This window comes from Nomascus leucogenys, chromosome 11 (genome assembly GCF_006542625.1).
Source record: "Nomascus leucogenys isolate Asia chromosome 11, Asia_NLE_v1, whole genome shotgun sequence".
NCBI classification, from domain to species: domain Eukaryota; kingdom Metazoa; phylum Chordata; class Mammalia; order Primates; family Hylobatidae; genus Nomascus; species Nomascus leucogenys.
Genome location: NC_044391.1, coordinates 117,102,678 through 117,123,182, shown reverse-complemented (window position 1 = coordinate 117,123,182; position 20,505 = coordinate 117,102,678). Strand labels below are relative to the sequence as shown.

Here is a 20,505-nt window from a genome sequence, read left to right as displayed (position 1 = left end):
TGTTCTCGCCATCTTGAATTTATTTGTTCTGGAATGATCTTTTCTGTTTGTTCCCCAGGGCCGTGGTCTTTCTTTCCATCTCTTTATGTTGCTTAATAACCTGATTGCGGCCGGGCGGTGGCTCACGCCTGCAATCCCAGCACTTCGGGAGGCTGAGGCGGGTGGATCGCCTGAGCTCAGGAGTTCGAGACCACCCTGGGCAGCATGGCGAAACCTCGTCTCTACTAAAATACAAAAAATTAGCCAGGCGTGGTGATGCTCGCCTGTAGTCCCAGCTACTTGGGAGGCTGAGGCAGGAGAATCGCTTGAACCTAGAAGGCAGAGGTTGCAGTGAGCCGAGATCATGCCACTGCATTCCAGCCTGGGTGACAGAGGGAGACCCTATCTCCAAAAAAACAAAAACAAAACAAAACAGGCCAGGTGAGGTGGCTCATGCCTGTAATCCCAGCACTTTGGGAGGCAGAGGCAGGTGGATCACTTGAGGTCAGGAGTTCCAGACCAGCCTAGGCAACATGGTGAAACCCTGTCTCTACTAAAATATAAAATTTAGTCGGGCGCGGTGGTGCGCGCCTGTAATCCCAGCTACTCGGAAGGCTGAGGTGGGAGAATCGCTTGAACCCAGGAGGCGGAGGTTGCAGTGAGCTGAGATGGTGCCACTGCACTCCAGCCTGAGTGACAGAGCGAGATCGCCTCTCAAAACACCAAACCAAATCAAACAAAACCATAACCTGGCCAGGTGTGGTGGCTCACGCCTGTAATCCCAGCACTTTGGGAGGCCGAGGTAGGTGGATCACCTAAGGTCAGGAGTTCAAGACCAGCCTGACCAAGATGGTGAAATCCTGTCTCTACTAAAAATGCAAAAAAAAATTAGCCAAGTGTGATGGCGAATACCTGTAATCCCAACTACTTGGGAGGCTGAGGCACGAGAATCGCTTGAATCTGGGAGGTAGAGGTTGCAGTGAGCTGAGATCTCGCCATTGCACTCCAGCCTGGGCAACAAGAGTGAAACTCTGTCTCCAGAAAAAAAAATTAAAAAATTTCATAACCTGATCGAGTACTTATTTCATTGAGTTTATAAGCTTACATTGTTCTAGCATTGTGAATTAATTGTGAGGAATAACTCTTCGTTCCTTGATTTGTATAACTTCCTAGGTTGATTTTTTTCTTTCTTTTCTTTTTTTTTTTTTTTGATGGAGTTTCAGTCTTGTTGCACAGGCTGGTGTGCAATGGTATGATCTTGGCTCACCTTAACCTCCACCTCCCAGGTTCAAGCAATTCTCCTGCCTCAGCCTCCCAAGTAGCTGGGATTACAGGCGTGCACCACCACGCCCCGCTAATGTATTTTCAGTAGAGATGGGGTTTCTCCATGTTGGTCAGGCTGGTCTCAAACTCCTGACCTCAAGTGATCCACCCGCCTCAGCCTCCCAAAGTGGTGGGATTACAGGTGTGAGCCACCGTGCCCAGCCAAATTTTTTCTCTTACACAGCTCCTTCCTTCCTTCCTTCCTTCTTTCCTTTCCTTCCTTCCCTCCACTTGAAGTTTCTTTCTTTTCTTAAATATTTTTTGAAAAATTGTTTTGTGGACCAGGTGCGGTGGCTCACGCCTGTAATCCCAGCACTTTGGGAGGCCGAGGGAGATGGATTACCTGAGGTCGGGAGTTCGAGACCAACCTGACCAACATGGAGAAACCCCATCGCTACTAAAAATACAAAAGTAGCCAGGTGCGGTGGTTCATGCCTGTAATCCCAGCTACTCGGGAGTCTGAGGCAGGAGAATTGCTTGAACCCAGGAAGCGGAGTTTGTGGTGAGCTGAGATTGTGCCATTGCACTTCAGTCTGGGCAACAAGAGTGAAACTCCATCTCAAAAAAAAAAAAGAAAAATTGTTTTGTGGAGTTGGTGGTCTTGTCATGCTGCCTAGGCTGGTCTTGAACTCCTGGCCTTAAGAGATCCTCCCACCTCAGCCTCCAAAAGTGCTGGGATTACAGGCGTGACCCACGGCACCCAGCAGTAGCTTTGTTCTTCTTTGTTACTCTTTTGTTTTTGCTATTGCATCTTTGTTTATTGCCATTTGGCTGCATTTCATTTTGTGCCCATACATCATAATTGCTCTGATATGATGTGGGGGATTTTTAATTGTTCTGATATGATGTGGGGGATTTTTAATTGCTCTGATATGATGTGGGGGATTTTTAATTGCTCTGATACGATGTGGGGGATTTTTAATTGCTCTGATATGACGTGGGGGATTTTTAATTGCTCTGATACGATGTGGGGGATTTTTAATTGCTCTGACATGATGTGGGGGATTTTTAATTGCTCTGATATGATGTGGGGGATTTTTAATTGCTCTGATATGGTGTGGGTTTTTTTTTTAAGTTCCCCTCCCCACCATATCTGAGACTATTTTATTTTCCCCTCAGAACTGTGATTTAAGGGCTGGGTATTTATTATTCTAGACACATTTCTGTAGGATTCGGGATTGGTTAGACAAAGGAGGAAGCTCAGCTGAGTTGTGCGCAGTGTTTTTTAAACATAACTTGGACTCTGTCTTCACACACTCTGAATCAGGTTCATGCCCCACATGGGAGATTGCCTGCAGTCTTCAGATTGTCCCGGTTACAGTGTAATCTTGGAACCTGTACGTTCATCAGAGAGAGCTGTCTCTGTATCAGCTTCACTTATTTCACTTCTTTTTTTTTTAAACTCTTTCCACTATTCCTTGGTCAAAAAAGTAGAAAGATTTAAAAATGCCAATTCCATTTTTTTCTCTTTAGACTTGGTGTTAGTGAGAATTTTCAGGATTTTGCTGCTTTAGCAACGTAGTTTCTGGGGTAAACAGCTAAATGGTGCTGGATCACCTGGTTTTGCTGTGGAATCTTCATTTTTTTCTTGTCTGTCTCACCAAACAGCTTACAGTTTCTTGGAGATCCCATGCTCTCCTGCTGTGCATGTGCGCCTCCGTCTTGGGTGTGTGGGGAGATGGGGCTGACCTGGTCCCCTCTCACTCAGCCCTCAAGACTCAGCTTATTGGCCGACCACATCCTCCAAGAAGTCTTTTTCAGTGATTTCTTGCCACTGCCCAGACAAACAGAGGAACTGCCCTGCTGGCTCTGTGTTCCTGATGTACATCATACATGCCACTCCTTGAATTATAAGCATATTGCATTCTCAATTTATTTTTCTATTTTCTTTTTTTTTTTTTTGAGACAGAGTTTTGCTCTTGACTCTTGTTACCCAGGTTAGAGTGCAATGGCGTGATCTCAGCTCACTGCAGCCTCCACCTCCCAGGTTCAAGCAATTCTCCTGCCTCAGCCTCCTGAGTAGCTGGGGTTACAGGGACCTGCCACCATGCCTGGCTAATTTTTCTATTTTTTAGTAGAGACAGGGTTTAACCATGTTGGCCAGGCTTGTCTCAAACTCCTGACCTCAGGTGATCCACCAGCCTCGCCCTCCAAGAGTGCTGGAATTACAGGCGTGAGCCACCATGCTCGGCCTATTTTTCTATTTTCCTTTGAGTTCTTTACTACTTGTGAGTTCTTTAAGGCAAGAAAAACGTCTTATTTATTTCTCTATCTTGAAGGTTCAGCTCAGTAGCTGACTTATAGTAGGGGAAAAAGGAAGGAAGCTGAGGTTTATTGAAGGACTAGTATTTAACAGCACTGTTTAGATGCTTTAGATATTACTATATCTGACTGGGCGTGGTGGCTCACGCCTGTAATCCCAGCACTTGGGGAGGCTGAGGTGAGTGGATCACCTGAGCTCAGGAGTTCGAGACCAGCCTGGGCAACATGGTGAAACATCTTTTTTACTAAAAATACAAAAATTAGCCGGATGTGGTGGCACATACCTGTAGTGCCAGCTACTGAGGAGGCTGAGGTAGGAGAATCACTTGAACCCTGGAGGCAGAGGTTGCGGTGAGCCGAGATCGTGCCACTGCACTCCAGCCTGGGCAACAGAGTGAGAATCCATCTCAAAAGAAAAGAAAAAAGATACTACTATATCTTACCTAACCATAACAACCCTGGGAGGTAGGTACTGATATTCTCGTTTAATGATGGAGACTTTAACTGAAAAGTTAAATTACTTTCTAAGGTTATACACTTGGTGAGTTATAGTTAGGGTCTGTCTTCACGTCTTCCTGACTCCCAAGCTTACCATCATATTCATTAAGTACTTGTGGATTGAATGTTTATGTCCATTTCTGGGCAAATTTGTCCTCAATAAGTAATTTTACTACATATTTGCTTATAAATAACCTTCTTATTTTTTCTTTCTAGAAATGGGATTTGACCGATACAAAATGGTGGTGCAAGTAGTGATTGGAGAACAAAGAGGTGAAGGAGTATTGTGAGTAGCTGGATTTTCCTTCTTGTTTTATTCATCTATATTTCTTATGAGGTATCTGTCCTTTGGACAATTCAGTAAGAGTGTCTTTACAAGAGTGAAGGGGGCCGGTTGTGATGGGTCACACCTATAATCCCATCTCTTTGGGAGGCCGAGGCGGGCGGATCACCTGAGGTCAGGAGTTCAAGACCAGCCTGGCCAAAATGGTGAAACCCCGTCTCTACTAAAAATACAAAAATTAGCCGGGTGTGATGGCATGCGCCTGTAGTCCCAGCTACTCAGGAGGCTGAGGCAGGAGAATCGCTTGAACCCAGCAGGCGGAGGTTGCAGTGAGCAGAGATCATGCCATTGCCCTTCAGCCTGGGTGACAGAGCAAGACTCTGTCTCAAAAATAAGTAAATAAAATACCTTTATTATCGCTAAAATATTTTCAGTCTTAAATATCATAAAATATGCTGTTATTGTTCAGATATGCTAGATTGCCTCATATATGTATGTATGTGTTTTCTTTTTCTTTTTTTTTTGTTTAAAGAGACAGGGTCTCATTTTGTCACCCAGGCTGGTGTGCAATGGCAGTATCACAACTCACTGCAGCCTTGGCCTCCTGGGCTCAGGTGATCCTCCTGCCTCAGCCTCCTGAGTGGCTGGGACTGCAGGTGTGCACCACCACACCTGGCTAATTTTCTATTTTTTTGTTTTGCAGAGATGGGTCACACTCTCTTGGCCAGTCTGGTCTTAAACTCCTGGGCTCAGGCAATTCACTAGCCTTGGCCTCTAAAATGGTGGAATTACAGGTTTGAACCACCATGCCAGACCTATTATTGTCTTTTTTACAATTTTTTCAAATTAAGATTCAAACAAGGTCCACACATTGCATTTGGTTAATATGTAAATTAGGATTTTTTTTTTTAAAGACATAGGATCTTGCTATATTGCCCAGGCTGGAGTGCAGTGGTTATTCACAGATGTGATCATAACACACTATAGACTAGAACTCCTTGGCTCAAGTGATCCTCCCACCTCAGCCTGCCAGGTAGCTGGGACTATAGGTGCACACCACAGCATCTGGCTTTAAATTTACTTTAATCTGTCATTTTTACTGCCTCATTTCTCTCTTTCCTCTTTTAATCCTGCCATTTAATTTTATTTTTATGACAGTCTTGCTTCTTCACCCAGGCTGGAGTGCAATGGCATTATCTCGGCTCACTGCAACCTCTGCCTGCCAGGTTCAAGCGATTCTCCTGCCTCAGCCTCTTGAGTAGCTGGGGTTACAGGCACTCACCACCATGCCCAGGTAATTTTTGTATTTTTAGTAGAGATGGGGTTTCACCATGTTGGCCAGGTTGGTCTCGAACTCCTGATCTCAGATGATCCACCCACCTTGGCCTCCCAAAGTGCTGGGATTGCAGGTGTGAGCCACTGTGCCCAGTCAGTTATTTATTCATTTATTTTTTCCTGCCACTTATTTGTTGAAGAAATTGGTTTGTTTGTCCTGTAGAGTTTCCTATATTCTGGCAGTTGCTGATTATATACCTATGGTATTGTTTAATATGTCTTCTATTTCCTGTACTTCTTGAAAATAAGTAGTTAGATCTAGTCTTAATTAGCCATAGGTTTGAGGTTGGGGAAAGACTGTTTTTTATACATCCTATTGCATCTTCTCAGAAGGTACAAAATAGCTGGTCATCTCTTTTTGCTTTGTTAAGGTTGATCATTGAGTTCAGATATTGTGAGATGGATCCATCTATTATAAAGTTTCCCATCAGGGCTGGGCGTGGTGGCTCACACCTGTAATCCCAGCACTCTGGGAAGCTGAGGCAGGAGGATCACTTGAGCCCAGGAGTTCCAGACCAGCCTGGGCAACACAGCAAAACCCTGTCTCTACAAAAAAATACAAAAATTAGCCGGGCATGGTGGCACACGCCTGTGGTCCCAGCTACTTGAGAGGCTGAGGTGGGAGGACCTCTTGAGCCCAGGAAGGTTGAGACTGCAGTGAGCCGTGATTGTGCCACTGTACTCCAGCCTGGGTGACAGAGTGAGACCCTGCCTCAGATAGGTAGGTAGGTAGGTAGGTAGGTAGGTAGGTAGGTGGATAGGTAGGTAGGTGGGTAGGTAGGTAGGTGGGTAGGTAGGTAGGTGGGTAGGTAGGTAGGTGGGTAGGTAGGTAGGTGGGTAGGTAGGTAGGTGGGTAGGTAGGTAGGTGGGTAGGTAGGTAGGTGGGTAGGTAGGTGGATAGGTAGGTAGGTGGGTAGGTAGGTAGGTGGGTAGGTAGGTAGGTGGGTAGGTAGGTAGGTGGGTAGGTAGGTAGGTGGGTGGGTAGGTGGGTAGGTGGGTAGGTGGATGGGTGGGTAGGTGGGTGGGTGGGTAGGTGGGTGGGTGGGTGGGTAGGTGGGTGGGTGGGTAGGTAGGTGGGTGGGTGGGTAGGTAGGTAGGTGGGTAGGTAGGTGGGTGGGTAGGTAGGTGGGTGGGTGGGTAGGTGGGTGGGTGGGTAGGTGGGTGGGTGGGTGGGTAGGTATGTGGGTAGGTGGGTAGGTGGGTGGGTGGGTAGGTGGGTGGGTGGGTAGGTAGGTGGGTGGGTGGGTAGGTGGGTGGGTGGGTAGGTAGGTGGGTGGGTAGGTAGGTGGGTGGGTAGGTAGGTAGGTGGATAGGTAGGTAGGTGGGTAGGTAGGTAGGTAGGTGGGTAGGTAGGTAGGTAGGTAGGTGGATAGGTAGGTAGGTGGGTAGGTAGGTAGGTAGATAAGTGATTACATTGTCTTCTAGTTTCCATTGTTTCTGTTGAGAAGTCAGCTGTAGGTTTTGTTATTCAATTGAAGATGATATGTCCTCTCTAGCCACTATTACTTTCTTTATATTTATTTATTTATTTATTTTTATTTTTTTATTTATTTTTTTTTTTTGAGACGGAGTCTTGCTCTGTCGCCCAGGCTGGAGTGCAGTGGCGCAATCCTGGCTCACTGCAAGCTCCGCCTCCCGGGTTCAAGCCATTCTCCTGCCTCAGCCTCCCGAGTACCTGGGACTACAGGCGCCCACCACCACGCCCGGCTAATTTTTTGTATTTTTAGTAGAGACGGGGTTTCACTGTGTTAGCCAGGATGGTCTCGATCTCCTGACCTCGTGATCCACCCGCCTCGGCCTCCCAAAGTGCTGGGATTACAGGCGTGAGCCACCGCGCCCGGCCACTTTCTTTATATTTATTCTGCTTGGAGCACTCAGAGTCTCTTGAATCTATGGGTTGATTTCTTTGTTGTTTTTTTTTGAGGTGGAGTTTTGCTCTTGTCGCCCAGGCTGGAGTGCAATGGTGCGATCTTGGCTCACTGCAAGCTCTGCCTCCCGGGTTCAAGAGATTCTCCTGCCGCAGCCTCCTGAGTAGCTGGGAGTATAGGTGCCCAACACCATGCTCGGCCTTCCAAAGTCCTGGGATTACAAGTGTAAGCCACTGCACCCAGCCAGGTTGATTTTTTTATCAGTTTGGGAAAATTCTTAGCCATTATCTTTGTTTAAAAAAAATAGTTTTTGGCCAGGTACAGTGGCTCACACCTGTAATCCCAGCCCTTTGGGAGACCGAGGTGGGTGGATCACTTGAGGTCAGGAGTTCGAGACCAGCCTGGCCAACCTGGCGAAACCCCATCTCTACTAAAAGTACAAAAAATTAGCCGGGCATGGTGATGCGCACCTGTAACCCCAGCCACTTGGGAGGCTGAGGCAGGAGAATTCCTTTAACCTGGGAGGTGGAAGTTGCAGTGAGCTGAGATCACGCCAGTGCACTCCAGCCTGGGGAACAGAGTGAAACTCTATCTCAAAAAATAAATAAATAAATAAATAAATCAGGTTTTTATTTTAAAATAGTTTTAGATTTATAGAAAAGTTGCAGAGTTAGCATATACTCCATACCCAGTTTCCCCTATTACTATAAGAATGATAATTATGTTATTGAGGCAGTTCTTGCTCTGTCACCCATGCTGGAGTGCAGTGGTGCAATCATGGCTCACTGCAGCTTTGACCTCTTGGGCTTAACCAGTCCTCCTGCCTCGGCTTCCCAAAACACTGGGGTTACAGGCATGATCTACTGCACCCGGACTCCCTATTGTTAACATCTACGTAGTATGGAACATTTATTATAATTAATGAACCAATATTGATACAGTGTTATCAAATAAAGCTTTGTTCTGATTTCTTTAGTTTGTTCCTAATGTCCTTTTTCTACTTTAGGATTCTATCTAGGATACCACATTAAATGTCTCTTTAGGCTCTTCTTGGCTGTAACAGTTTCTCAGACTTTCTTATTTTTCATCACCTTGACATTTTTGAGGAGTACTGGTTAGGTATTTTATAGAATGTTCCTCCACTGAGATTTTTCTGCTAATGATTAGTCTGGGGTTACAGGTTTTTGGAAGGAAGATCACAGAGGTAAGACGCCATTCCCGTCATATATCAATGGTACATACTATCAACATGACATGTTACTGTTCGTGTGAACTTTGACTCCCTGCCTGAGCTGATGCTTCTCAGGTTTCTTCACTATAAAGTTACTCTTTCTATAACTGCTCAGTGGGTTCACTTTCCCGCTGCCTAGACAGAGCCGATTCATCATGGCAGGGGAATTGCCATAGAGAAAGAGTAGTTCACACAGAGCCGGCTGTGCGGGAGACTGGAGTTTTATTATTATTCAAATCAGCCTCCCTGAGCACTGGGGAGCAGAGTTTTTTTTTTTTTTTTTGAGACGGAGTCTCGCTGTCGCCCAGGCTGGAGTGCAGTGGCGCGATCTCGGCTCACTGCAAACTCCGCCTCCCGGGTTCACGCCATTCTCCTGCCTCAGCCTCTCCGAGTAGCTGGGACTACAGGCGCCCGCCACCACGCCCGGCTAATTTTTTGTATTTTTTAGTAGAGACGGGGTTTCACCGTGGTCTCGATCTCCTGACCTCGTGATCCGCCCGCCTCGGCCTCTCAAAGTGCTGGGATTACAACCGTGAGCCACCGCGCCGGCCGGGGAGCAGAGTTTTTAAGGACAGCTTGGTGGGTGGGGGGAGCCAGTGAGCTGGGAGTGCTGATTGGTCAGGGATGGAATCATAGGGACTCAGAGCTGTCTTCTTGCGCTGAGTCAGTTCCTGGGTCGGGGCCACAAGATCAGATGAGCCAGTTTATCCATCTGGGTGGTGCCAGCTGATCCATCAAGTGCAGGATCTGCAAAATATCTCAAGCACTGATCTTAGGAGCAGTTTCGGGAGGGTCAGAATCTTGTAGCCTCCAGCTGCATGGCTCCTAAAGCATAATTTCTAATCCTGTGGCTAGTGTTAGTCTAGTCCCCAGGCAAGAAGGAGGTCTGCTTTGGGAAAGGGCCGTTATCGTCTTTGTTTTAAACTATAAACTATAAACTAAGTTTCCCCCCAAGTTAGTTCAGCTTACGCCCAGGAATGAACAAGGACAGCTTGGAGGTTAGAAGCACGATGGAGTTGGCTAAGTTGGATCTCTTTCAGTGTCTCAGTCATCATTTTGCAAAGGCGGTTTCATTTCCTCCGTGTTCGTCCTGTGCTCATTAGGAGGGAATCACTGTGTGTAGCCCACACTGAAAGAGCAGGGAGTTATGACCCACCTCCTCGAGGGCATTGTATCTGCGTAAATTATTTGGAATTTTCAGCACAGGAGATTTGTCTCTCCTCTCCCATTTATTTATGTATTCTGTCATTTATTTCAACATGGACTCATGGATATTTTATACTTTGGATGATTATTCAGTACTACTTTATTTATTTTGTAGTTCTATTTGTTCCAGCTTGGCCATTGAGAGCTTTCAGTTGATTCCTGTGTCCCACTGACTCTACTACTGTGGCTTTTTTTGAGCACTTCCTTACTTTCTAGCACTATCAGAAGCTCCATTGTGTTCATTCCCTGCCCCAAGCCTAGAATTCAGCCACTTCTCCAGGGAGCCCCTGTTCAGTGTGTTGGAGAATGGCATTAGAAACTAAGCTCGGGGCCCTAGAGGTGGCCATTCTCTTTTAAAACACTGCTGCTGCTCCATCCACTCTGCTCTCTTTGTAGGACTCAGGTTACATGTATGTTTGGTCTTTTCTCAGTATTCCACATGTCTTTTATGCTTTTTTCTGATTTTTCTATTTCCTCTCTGCGCTTCAGTTTATATATTTTTCTTTTTTGAGACGGAGTCTCGCTCTGTCGCCCAGGCTGGAGTGCAGTGGCGCAATCTCGACTCATCGCAATCTCCACCTCCCGGGTTTAAGCGATTCTCATGCTTCAGCCTCCCAAGTAGCTGAGACTACAGGTGTGCGACACCACTCCCAGCTAATTTTTGTACTATTAGTAGAGATGCGGTTTCACCATGTTAACCAGGATGGTCTCGATCTCCTGACCTCATGATCCGCCTGCCTCAGCCTCCCAAAGTGCTGGGATTACAGGCGTGAGCCACCGCGCCCGGCCTGAATTCAGCATGTCTTGAAAAGAAAACCCGCCATGTGCTATGCTCAGTTCTAAGTAGAACTGAGTAAAACTCCTTTTTTATGGGATCTTCTTCCCTCCAGAATCTGATTTTACCTTCTTAGCTTTGTTAAGACCTGCCGACTCTGCTGGGCACAGTGGCTCACTCCTGTAATCCTACCACTTTCGAGAGACCAAGGCGGGCACATTGCCTGAGCTCAGGAGTTCGAGACCAGCCTGGACAATATGGTGAAACCCCGTCTCTACCAAAAATACAAAAAATTAGGGCCAAGCACGGTGGCTCACGCCTGTAATCCCAGCACTTTGGGAGGCCAAAGCGGGCGGATCACTTGAGGTCAAGAGTTCGAGACCAGCCTGCCCAACATGGTGAAACCCCGTCTCTACTAAAAATACAAAAATTAGCCAGGCCTGGTGGCAGGCACCTGTAATTCCAGCTATTTGGGAGGCTGAGGTAGGATAATCGCTTCAACCCGGGAGGTGATGGTTGCAGTGAGCCAAGATTGTGTCACTGCACTCCAGCCTGGGCAACAGAGTGAAACTCCATCTCAAAAAACAAACAAACAAAAAAAACTAGCCAGGCATGGTGGTGCATGCCTGTAATCCCAGCTACTTGGGAGGCTGAGACATGAGAATTGCTTGGACTGGGGAGGCAGAGGTTGCAGTGAGCTGAGATCATGTCGCTGCACTCCAGCCTGGGTGACAGAGCAAGACTCTGTCTCAGAGTAAAATTAATAAATAAAAAATTTTTAAAAAGTAAAGACTGCCAACTCTCCTACTAGTTAAATCTTCCCTCAGTAATTGGTTCTTTTTCTGGGCAAGGCCCAGATTCTCAGCATCTAGCCCTGTGCCCTGAATTGGCAAGTCCCCCAGGTAAAAAATCTGCTGCAGAATATCAGCTTACCTCCTAGAGTTCACCTCTTTCTGGAATTTTGGCTCCTCTAGGCCTGTTTGCTTTGGCAGCTCCCTGATTCATTTTATCCAGCTTTTCTTACTGTTCTTGGTGGGAGCATTATTAGCCTGCTACAAACTGTACCATTACACCTCTTCCAGGTCACACCTGTAATCCCAGCACTTTGGGAGGCTGAGGTGGGCCGATTGCTTGAGCTCAGGAGTTTGAGACCAGCCTGGCCCACATGGTGAAACCCTGTCTCTACAAAAAATACAAAAATTAGCCAGGCGTGGTAGTGCACGTGTGTAGTCCCAGCTACTCGGAAGGCTGAGGCAGGAGAATCACTTGAACGCGGGAGGTGGAGGTTGTAGTGAGCTGAGATTGTGCCATTGCACTCCAGCCTGGTTGACAGAGTGAGACTCCCTCTCAAAAAATAAAAATAAAATATAAATAAATAAAAGAATTGGGGTCTCACTGTCTTGTATTTTTGTCTCAGAAAACAAAAAAAAACCAACTCTCTCTCTTTCTCTTGTGGTGCGTGCTTGATTCTGCTTCTTGTCATGTCTTCTCACAAGCCTTTTAAGAGTAAGTGATTCCCGGCCAAGAAACAAAAGCCAAATCGTCCCATTCTCCAGTGGATCTGGTTGAAAACTGGTAATAAAATCAGGCACAGCTGGAAAGGAGACATTGCAGAAAAGCCAAGCTGGGTGTATAAGGAACTGCACATGAGCTGGCACACATATTCACGCTGTATCACGGTCACAGCCATCTTACTATAGCAAGCTGAAAATGTCACCACTGTCTGAACAGTTGGACGTGTTTTATTGGGAATATATTTTTTCTCTTTGTTTATATGCCCTGCGATAGTAGGCTGGGTTCAGTAATAAATATGTGAGACCTTTTGTTTCAGGAAAAAAAAGAACCAATATAATATAAGGTATATGTGGCCGGGCGCGGTGGCTCAAGCCTGTAATCCCAGCACTTTGGGAGGCCGAGGCGGGTGGATCACGAGGTCAGGAGATCGAGACCATCCTGGCTAACACGGTGAAACCCCGTCTCTACTAAAAAATACAAAAAAATTAGCCGGGCGTGTTGGTGGGCGCCTGTGGTCCCAGCTACTCGGGAGGCTGAGGCAGGAGAATGGCGTGAACCCAGGAGGTGGAGGTTGCAGTGAGCCGAGATCGTGCCACCACACTCCAGCCTGGGGGACAGAGAAAGACTCCGTCTCAAAAAAAAAAAAAAAAAAAAAATATATATATATATATATAGTATATGTATATGTTTCTCTGTAGTTATGGGTTGTGAACTGCCTGGGTTCAAAGCCAAGCTTTGTTACCTAGTTGTATGACCTTGTACACTTGATTTCTGTAATCCTCAGTTGTCACATTCACTAAATGGGTATAATTATAGTACCTCATAGGATTCAGTGAGTTAATACACGTAAAACACTTAGACTAGTGAATGGCACAAAGTAAGTAAGTGCTCAATAAGTGTTTGCATGATAAATCATACACGTATGTTTAATAGAAATGTAAAACATTTGAAATTTTTTTTTCACTTATTATTATTTATTATTATTTTTTGAGACAGAGTCTCACTCTGTCGCCCAGGCTGGAGTGCAGTGGACAATCTTGGCTCACTGCAGCCTCCACCTCCCAGGTTCAAGTGATTCTCCTGCCCCAGCCTCCCGAGTAGCTGGGATTATGGGCGTGTGCCATGACGCCCAGCCAATTTTTGTATTTTTAGTAGAGATGGGGTTTCACCATGTTGGGCAGGCTGGTCTCGAACTCCTGACCTCAGGTGATTCGCCCGCCTCAGCCTCCCAAAGTGCTGGGATTACAGGTGTGAGCCACCGTGCCTGGCCTATTTTTTTCACTCAACATTATATTGTGAATAGCTTTTCATGTTCTTGGAATTTTATTTTTAAGAGCCAGGTTCCTGCTGTGTCTTCCAGGCTGGAGTGCAGGGGTGCAATCTCAGCTCACTGCAAGCTCCGCCTCCCAGGTTCATGCCATTCTCCTGCTTCAGCCTCCTGAGTAGCTGGGACTACAGGCGCCCGCCACCACGCCTGGCTAATTTTTTGTATTTTTAGTAGAGATGGGGTTTCACTGTGTTAGCCAGGATGGTCTCAATCTCCTGACCTCGTGATCTGCCCGCCTTGGCCTCCCAAAGTGCAGAATTGTTTTTTTTTAAGAGCCAGGGTCCTGCTGTGTCTCCCAGGCTGGAATGCAGTGGCTGTTCACAGGTGTGATCATCACATACTACAGCCCTGAACTCCTGGGCTCAAATGATACTCCCTGTCTCAGCCTCCTGAGTAGCTGGGACTACAGGGACACGTCACTGTGTCTTGCAAAACTTTTCTTTAAGGTCTACATAGAATTTCATTGCCAGAAAACATCATTATTTCTTTTTTCTTTTTTAAAAAAATTCTCCCAGATCCTGAGAAATACCATAATTTCATTTACCAATCCAGTCCTATTGGGCATTTAAGTTGTTTCCATTTTTAATTGGCTTTTATTTTGACTAATGTTTTTTTCTTATCCAAGAATTGCAGAGAGGAGAATAGCCAATTTCGAGGTAGTTTAGCATTCTGTAGAGATATTTCTGGAGTTATAATTAGTTAGAAGTTTGAATTGTAGTTTGGAGTTTGCTCCTTTTTCTGGGACTCTATAAAATGATCAGGTTGGACTAAATCTGTTGGGCTCTTTCTGTGCCTTCCTTGTCCTGTTATTGTGCAGGAGCTGAACTCATTAAAAGTCACACACAAATCTCTAGTATTGATCCCTGTAGCCATGAGGTAGGGTCTGAGGCTGTCAGAGTCCCTGGCTGGTCACCTCTAGTTGCAAACAGCTGCATCTGACTCTAGTTTCTCTGGTTCACCCAGTCTACTCTCTGGTACAAATACAATATTCTGTGGGTACCAACCTGTGAAAGGTTTGGAAGTACAGATCTATGAGAATGTATTAAGGAACACTTTTTCTCATGGCAGATATGTGTCGTTTAGGTCCTTGTTAGATTGCTGATAATTCTTCGTTCTTGGATTTTTTAGCATGGCTTCTCGCTGTTTCTGGGATGCTGACACTGACAACTATACTCATGATGTTTTCATGAATGTAAGTGTATTTGGAAACCTCTTTTCCCTTTCTAAGGACATGGGCACTGCAAGTCAAACTACTTACTATTGATTAGGGTGGAAAGACACTGCAGTCTTGTCATTCATCTTTGACTTCTGAATGAAATGATTTTACTGTTAGTTTTTGTGTTACTAAAGCAGAAACCTAGAGTGCTGCTTATAGGCAAGGAAACTTACATGTTTACATACGACATAATTTTTCATGGGTTTGAATTTCTGAATAGCATATTATTTAGTTAGCATATTATTTAAACATTATTTTTAGCCACTTCCTCCGTAAATCACTGTGTTCTAAAACTCAATCCCGATAATCCTTATTAAAGTAATAATTTATAACTAAAATTTTAGCATCACTTATTTGTTCATTTGAACCAATCACACTTTGCTAAGTTGCAAACAAATGTGGATGGCAGGGATTCCATGAGCAAAGGTAATTTTTCTTTTAGTAATAAAATTTATTACTTTATCTTAAAGCCATTTATTAAAATTAAGCAAAAATAAAGAGGAATCTTTAAAAAGAGGTTTCAGGCCAGGCGTGGTGGCTCATGCCTATAATCCCAGCACTTTGGGAGGCCAAGGAGGGCAGATCACCTGAGGTCAGGAGTTCAAGACCAGCCTGGTCAACATGGTGAAAGCCTGTCTCTACTAAAAATATAAAAATTAGCTGAGCATGGTGGCAGGCACCTGTAATCCCAGCTACTCAGGAGGCTGAGGCAGGAGAATCGCTTGAACCCCGGAGGTGAAGGTTGCAGTGAGCCGAGATTGTGCCGCCGTATTCCAGCCTGGGTGACACACACACACACAAAAAAAGGTTTCATTAAAGTTATTATTTTATATTTACTCCAGAAATGATTGCATCCTCTATTCATCTACTCCCAGGTTGTGAATACATAGAGTCAGAGTTAGAGTAGAACAGAAACTAGATTGAGTACATTAAGAGAGTGAGGCCGGGCGGGGTGGCTTACGCTTGTCATCCCAGCACTTTGGGAGGCATGTGGATCACTTGAGGTCAAGAGTTTGAGAGCAGCCTGGCCAGCATGGTGAAACCTCTTCTCTGCTAAAAACACACACACACAAAATTAGCCCGGATGTGGTGGCGCATGCCTGTAATCCCAGCTACTTGGGAGGCTGAGGCAGGAAATTGCTTGAACCCGGTGGCGGAGGTTCCAGTGAGCCAAGATTGCACCACTGCATTCCAGCCTGGGCAGCAGAGCAGGACTCTGTCTCAAAAATTGAAAAAAAAAAAAGAAAAAAGAAATAAGAGGGGGATTCTATCTCCAGCTCTGTCACTTTCTAATTGAATGACTTCAGGTAAGTCATTGGATTTTTCTCACATTGTATCAGTGACATTAGGAAGCTGAAGTACATGTTCCCAAAGACTGGCTGTGACTGCCTAAGGATCATCTGGGAAGTTGTTTAAAATATAGACGCTGGGTCCCTATTCAAATAGATTCTGATCTAATAAGCCAGGGGTTAGATCAGCAAATCAGAATATTTAAAAAGTTCCCCACAATTCTGCTGACTGCCAGATACGGACACTGCTTATGTAGATGATTTTAAGGTAACTTTTAGCTCTAAAATTCTATGGTCTCACCAAGGTTTTATTTTTATTTTTATTATTTTTTGAGACAGAGTTTTGCTCTTGTTGCCCAGGCTGGAGTGCAATGGCACAATCTCGGCTCACCGCAACCTTGCCTCCCGGATTCAAGCGTCCTGCCTCAGCCTCCCGAGTAGCTGGGATTACAGACATGCGCCACCACGCCTGGCTAATTTGTATTTTTAGTAGAGACAGGGTTTCTCCATGTTGGTTAGGTTGGTCTGGAGCTCCCGACCTCAGGTGATCTGCTTGCCTTGGCCTCCCAAAGTGCTGGGATTATAGGTGTGAGCCACTGCGCCTGGCCCCACCAAAGTTTTATTTTATTTTATTTTATTTTATTTTATTTTTTTTTTTTTTTTGAGACGGAGTCTCGCTCTGTCACCCAGGTTGGAGTGCAGTGGCGCGATCTCGGCTCACTGCAAGCTCCGCCTCCCGGGTTAACGCCATTCTCCTGCCTCAGCCTCTCCGAGTAGCTGGGACTACAGGCGCCCGCCACCACGCCCGGCTAATTTTTTTGTATTTTTAGTAGAGACGGAGTTTCACCGTGGTCTCGATCTCCTGACCTCGTGATCTGCCCGCCTTGGCCTCCCAAAGTGCTGGGATTACAAGCGTGAGCCACCGCGCCCGGCCAAAGAAACAGAGGGTTTTTTTTTTATTATTTTATTTATTTATTTTTTGAGATGGAGTCTCACTCTGTCGCCCAGGCTGGAGTGCAGTGGCGCAATCTTGGCTCACTGCAAGCTCCGCCTCCCGGGTTCATGCCATTCTCCTGCCTCAGCCTCACGAGTAGCTGGGACTACAAGCACCTGCCACCACGCCCGGCGAATTTTTTGTATTTTTAGTAGAGACAGGGTTTCACTGTGTTAGCCAGGATGGCCTTGATCTCCTGACCTCGTGATCCACCTGCCTCAGCCTCCCAAAGTGCTGGGATTACAGGCTTGAGCCACCGCGCCCGGCCAAAGTTTTATTTTATGCTTAACTACCCTAGGGATCAGGGGCTGGACAGTGGGAAGTACTATGTAAATCTTAATTTATCAGCTATCTTTGGGGGAAAAGTCAAGCTAAGAAGATGGTTTTTTTTGCCAGGCACGGTGGCTCACGCCTGTAATCCCAGCACTCTGGGAGGCTGAGGCGGGTGGATCATGAGGTCAAGAGATTGAGACCATCCCGGCCAACATGCTGAAACCCCGTCTCTACTAAAAATACAAAAATTAGCCGGGTGTGGTGGTGGGTGCCTATAGTCCCAGCTACTCAGGAGGCTGAGGCAGGAGAATTGCTTGAACCTGCAGAGGTTGCAGTGAGCCGAGATTGTGCCAGTGCACTCCAGCCTGGAGACAGAGCGAGACTCCGTCTCAAAAAAAAAATGCATCTTGTTTGTTTTGAGACGGAGTCTTACTCTGTCACCCAGGCTGGAGAGTGGTGGTACCATCATGGCTCACTGCAACATCTGCCTCCCAGGTTCAAGCAATTCTCCTGCCTCAGCCTCCCGAGTAGCTGGGACTACAGGTGCATGCCACCACGCTCAGCTAATTTTTGTATTTTTTAGTAGAGACAAGGTTTCACTATTTGGTCAGGCTGGTCTCCAACTCCTGACCTCAGGTGATCTGCCTGCTTTGGCCTCCCAAAGTGCTGGGATTATAGGCATGAGCCACCGGGCCCAGCCAAAAAATGCGTCTTTAGATGATACAATTCATTCATTCAACAAATAGTTCTGAGCTCCTATTATGTGTCAGCTTCTGCACTCGAGGGCCTAGGGATAAAATGATGAATAAGACAGGCATGGTTTCTGCCTATTAACATCCAGTGGGGGCCACTCAATACTCAAATGAACAAATATGTAATAAAAATGTTTAGGCCAGGTGTGGTGGCTCACACCTGTAATCCCAGCACTCTGGGAGGCCGAGGCGGGTGGATCACCTGAGGTCAGGAGTTCAAGACCAGCCTGGCCAACATGGTGAAACCCCATCTCTACTAAAAATACAAAAACTAGCCGGGCAAGGTGGTGGGCGCCTGTAGTCCCAGCTACTTCGGAGGCTGAGGCAGGAGAATTGCTTGAACCCAGAGGGTGGAGGTTGCAGTGAGCCAAGATCGTGCCACTGCACTCTAGCCTGGGCGAGAGGGCAAGACTGTCTCAAAAAAAAAAAAAAAAAAGCACTTTATTTGGGAGATTCCAGGAAACATAAGTAGAGGCAGAGGAAATGAGAGGAGGGAAAATCATGTGGTATTGAGTGGAAAACTGCTGCGGATGACAGGGCTCAGTCCTGTTGGAGAACTCTGGGTGGTGCTGTAGAACAGGGCCACTCACAGTGGGGTGCACAGACCAGCACCACTCTGTGATCTGTACAGGTCCATGATGAGGTGAGCAATACATTGAGTATAAGCGTTGGTTTAGAAACTCTTACAGCAATTTGACAAAGTAATCTTTTGTGCAATGAATCTAAGAAAAACATTGGGGCTGTATTTTGTATGTTCCTTTTTTTCATTTCATGTTCTGAGTTATCTTTTTTTTTTTTTTTGAGACGGAGTCTTGCTCTTTCACCCAGGCTGGAGTGCAGTGGCGCGATCTCGGCTCACTGCAAGCTCCGCCTCCCGGGTTCACGCCATTCTCCTGCCTCAGCCTCTCCGAGTAGCTGGGACTACAGGCGCCCGCCACCACGCCCGGCTAATTTTTTTTTGTATTTTTTTAGTAGAGACGGGGTTTCACCGTGGTCTCGATCTCCTGACCTCGTGATCCACCCGCCTCGGCCTCCCAAAGTGCTGGGATTACAAGCGTGAGCCACCGCGCCCGGCCTGAGTTATCTATTTTTATTGCATTTTACAAAAGCATCCTTCCATGAAGGACCGGAAGTTAAAAACAAAGCAGGTCCTTTATCACAGCACTGTGGTAGAACACAGTTCAGAGTTATCCACCCAAGGAGCCAGGGAGCTGGGCTAAACCAACGAATTTTGCTTTTGGTTAATCATCAGGTACTTGATCCCATCATTACCAGCCTGGAGTTGAGGTTAGTGGTTCAGGAGTTGCTGAGGCAGGTGGAAGTCTTGTAATAAGTGCCTAAGAAGTGTTTTAAGCAATTTGACTGGGCTCTGGAAAGCATTTTGTGATTCTGAACTAAAAGATGGACAAGTAAATTTTATCAATTAAGAACAAACACCCAGAGACTATTTCTTTTATCCAGAATTTATGACAAGGTCCTGTTGTTCTTATCGGTGATACTTATAATATGGTTTCTTGGGATGAGTAATGCAGTTTACTCCAAGAAACTCAAAGCATTTCATACATTATTTCTGTGATAAATCAGGAAATATGTGAATAATTATTTTATGAATATGTGTTACCTAAAGTTGATTAGTTCACATTTTATTTTTACATTCAGAAAATCTAATTCTTTACTCATCCTAACCTTTTAGCAAGCAATTTTGTAGTTACCCTCAGGCAAGCAGTAGTGTAGCTATACTCTGGAAACCCTTCACTTCTTGAAGAAGGAAAAAGTCTTCCTGATTGAAAATTGGTGGCTGGGCGAGGTGGCTCACGCCTGTGATCCCAGCACTTTGGGAGACCAATGTGGGTGGATTGCTTGATCCCAGGAGTTTAAGAACAGCCTGGGCAACATAGTGAGACCTCATCTTTACAAAAAATAAACAAAATTAGCCCAGTAAGGTGCCATGCACCTGTGGTCCTAGCTACTCTGGAGGCTGAGGTAGAAGGATTGCTTGAGTCCAGGAGGTCGAGGCTGCAGTGAGCCGAGATCACACCACTGCACTCCAGCCTGGGAGACAGAGTGACACCCTGTCTCAAAAAAGAAAGTAAACACTGGAAAGATCTGAGATGGTGTTAGTTTCAATTGCCTGTGCTGCTCTCATTCCCTGTTTAGTACTAACATTCTGTGTGTGTGTGTGTGTGTGTGTGTGTGTGTGTGTGTGTTGTATTTGTTTTTTAGGACAGTTTATTCTGCGTTGTAGCAGCATTTGGCTGTTTCTACTACTGAATGAATCTTTGAAAAGCTGGGAAAAGACATGACCATGAAGAAATCTGAACTTTTTAATATTGTTAAATATCTTGACAAAATAAAGATGTTAGTAGTTTGACAACTGAA

The 20,505-nt window shown here is 45.7% G+C and overlaps 1 protein-coding gene across 3 annotated transcripts in view; it reads left to right on the top strand.

Moving 5' to 3' along the window:
• Positions 1–20,505, top strand: part of TCTEX1D2 (Tctex1 domain containing 2) — a 27,541-nt gene extending 7,036 nt beyond the window's left edge. For 2 of the 3 annotated variants that reach the window (XM_030823012.1, XM_030823014.1), the window contains exons 3-4: positions 4,279–4,348; positions 14,731–15,341. In XM_030823012.1, the coding sequence (XP_030678872.1) occupies positions 4,279–4,348; positions 14,731–14,866 (206 nt within the window). In that variant the 3' untranslated portion in view covers positions 14,867–15,341. Of the gene's footprint in view, positions 1–4,278; positions 4,349–14,730; positions 15,342–20,349 lie in introns of those variants that run through there. The other variant, XM_030823013.1, reaches the window with a different exon arrangement.